The 1,649-nt window shown below is 42.3% G+C and overlaps 1 protein-coding gene across 1 annotated transcript; it reads right to left on the minus strand.

The window, feature by feature from the left end:
* Positions 1-284: 284 nt before the first annotated feature.
* tcf15 (transcription factor 15) lies at positions 285-1,649 on the minus strand. The gene is made up of 2 exons (XM_083920849.1): positions 1,104-1,649; positions 285-588 (listed from the first exon to the last, which is right to left on the minus strand). Exons 1-2 carry the CDS (start codon positions 1,569-1,571, stop codon positions 526-528), a joined length of 531 nt encoding a protein of 176 aa, XP_083776975.1. The 5' UTR covers positions 1,572-1,649; the 3' UTR covers positions 285-525.

Below are 1,649 nucleotides of genomic sequence, written 5' to 3' on the forward strand. Positions count from 1 at the left end.
TTAGTGAATTTAATCATTATATTCAAAATATATTTTAACTGACTTAATTTAGTTTGACAGTTTTTAAAAAAATCCATGACACATGTGTGTTTTTGTCAGGAGTCAGGAAAATAACTGCTTTTATTTTGATAAAATATATTTTATTTAAAAACTTTTTGTAGAGGGAAAAAAGGACAAAAAGTCATAAGTTTCAAACAAATGCACTGCATCTTTGAAAGGCTTATGCTTAAAATTAGTCAAGTATAAATAGTCTCTTCTTCGGTTCCATCATTTGATCCAGCATGTGAACATGTGTGTGTGTGTGTGTGTGTGTGTGTGTGTGTGTGTGTGTGTGTGTGTGTGTGTGTGTGTGTGTGTGTGTGTGTGTGTGTGTGTGTGTGTGTGTGTGTGTGTGTGTGTGTGTGTGTGTGTGTGTGTGTGTGTGTGTGTGTGTGTGTGTGTGTGTGCTATGTAACACCATTTCTGACCCTTCCCTGAGAAAGTCTTTGAGGATTTTCAGGTTGCTAATCGTTCACTGGTCTTCACTCAGCGTCTCATTCGCAGTGGACCCAGCCCTCGCATTTTCAAACAGTCTTTGCCATCCTTTATCTGCAAAAAAGAGACATGTCGCCGTCATAAAGAGTCAACACTATTACATTAATATGCGCCATGAGTCAATGTATTATTTTTAGATAAATAAATGCACGATTAATGTTTATTTTCTACAAATCAACGACTAGTTTTCAGCTTCACTGTTTGATGTCCCATTAATTTCCAAAAGCAAGAGGAAGCTACTAAGTATGTTGTATATCACATTATGTTTGAACTACAGTAGAGTTCGAAGAAAAACATCTGTTTCTGTGTGAGGAATTTACAGCGAGCGCCAAAACTGCGCCGTGCGTAAAAGTGCTTTTTTACGCACACACTCCAAGACAAAATAATGGAGTTACATCAAACTGGTCACGATTGAAAGATAAACAGATGCTGCATTAGAAGAAAACTTCTCAATAGCACAATCAAGAGGTTCACTTTCATACATTTGTAACATTTATCACATCAGATGTACTACTGTAAATAGATTTTAAGTTACTTTGATTACGAATATACAGTAAACGAGCATTTACCCCTTTTCTCTGGTTGCTCAAACAGAAGGTGCAGATGGTCCGAGGCTGCTGCGCCCCGCTCTCTCCTTGCGCATGAACCGCGCCGAGGCACGGCTGTCCATCAGCGCCGCCGTCTCCGAGAAGAAGCACGTTGGCCAGATGAGAAATGTAGCTGGAAGCCAGTCGAAGAGTTTCAATCTTGGAGAGCTTTCTGTCCACTGGCTCGGTTGGTATGAGAGTCCGAAGAGCTGTGAATGCGGTGTTGACACTCTGGGTCCTACCTCTCTCCCTGGCGTTAGCTGCGCTCCTCTGTTTCACGACCGGCGGGGAATCTCCCTCCAGTGTCCTTCTTCGTTTTTCGGAGGAGCCACAGTAACTTCGCTCCGAGCTGCCGTCGCTTTCGCTGCGGTTTTCATCATCCTCGGACGTGATAGTGAAGTCTGAATACATCAAGTGTGTCGCCACAGGCCGCATCATGGCGAAAGTCATCTTTAAAAGTTCCGAGTCCCGGCTCCAAATCTTCTGCTAGAACAAACTCTGCGACCAATCCTTCATCTCAATATGGCA

This window comes from Echiichthys vipera (assembly GCF_963691815.1).
Source record: "Echiichthys vipera genome assembly, chromosome: 9".
NCBI lineage: Eukaryota > Metazoa > Chordata > Actinopteri > Perciformes > Trachinidae > Echiichthys > Echiichthys vipera.

Coding starts and splice junctions, on each gene's coding strand:
- tcf15 (XM_083920849.1), bottom strand. CDS start 1,571: ATGACTTTCGCCATGATGCGGCCTGTGGCGACACACTTGATGTATTCA. Junction 589..1,103: donor TGAGCAACCAGAGAAAAGGG/GTAAATGCTCGT, acceptor TCTTTTTTGCAG/ATAAAGGATGGCAAAGACTG.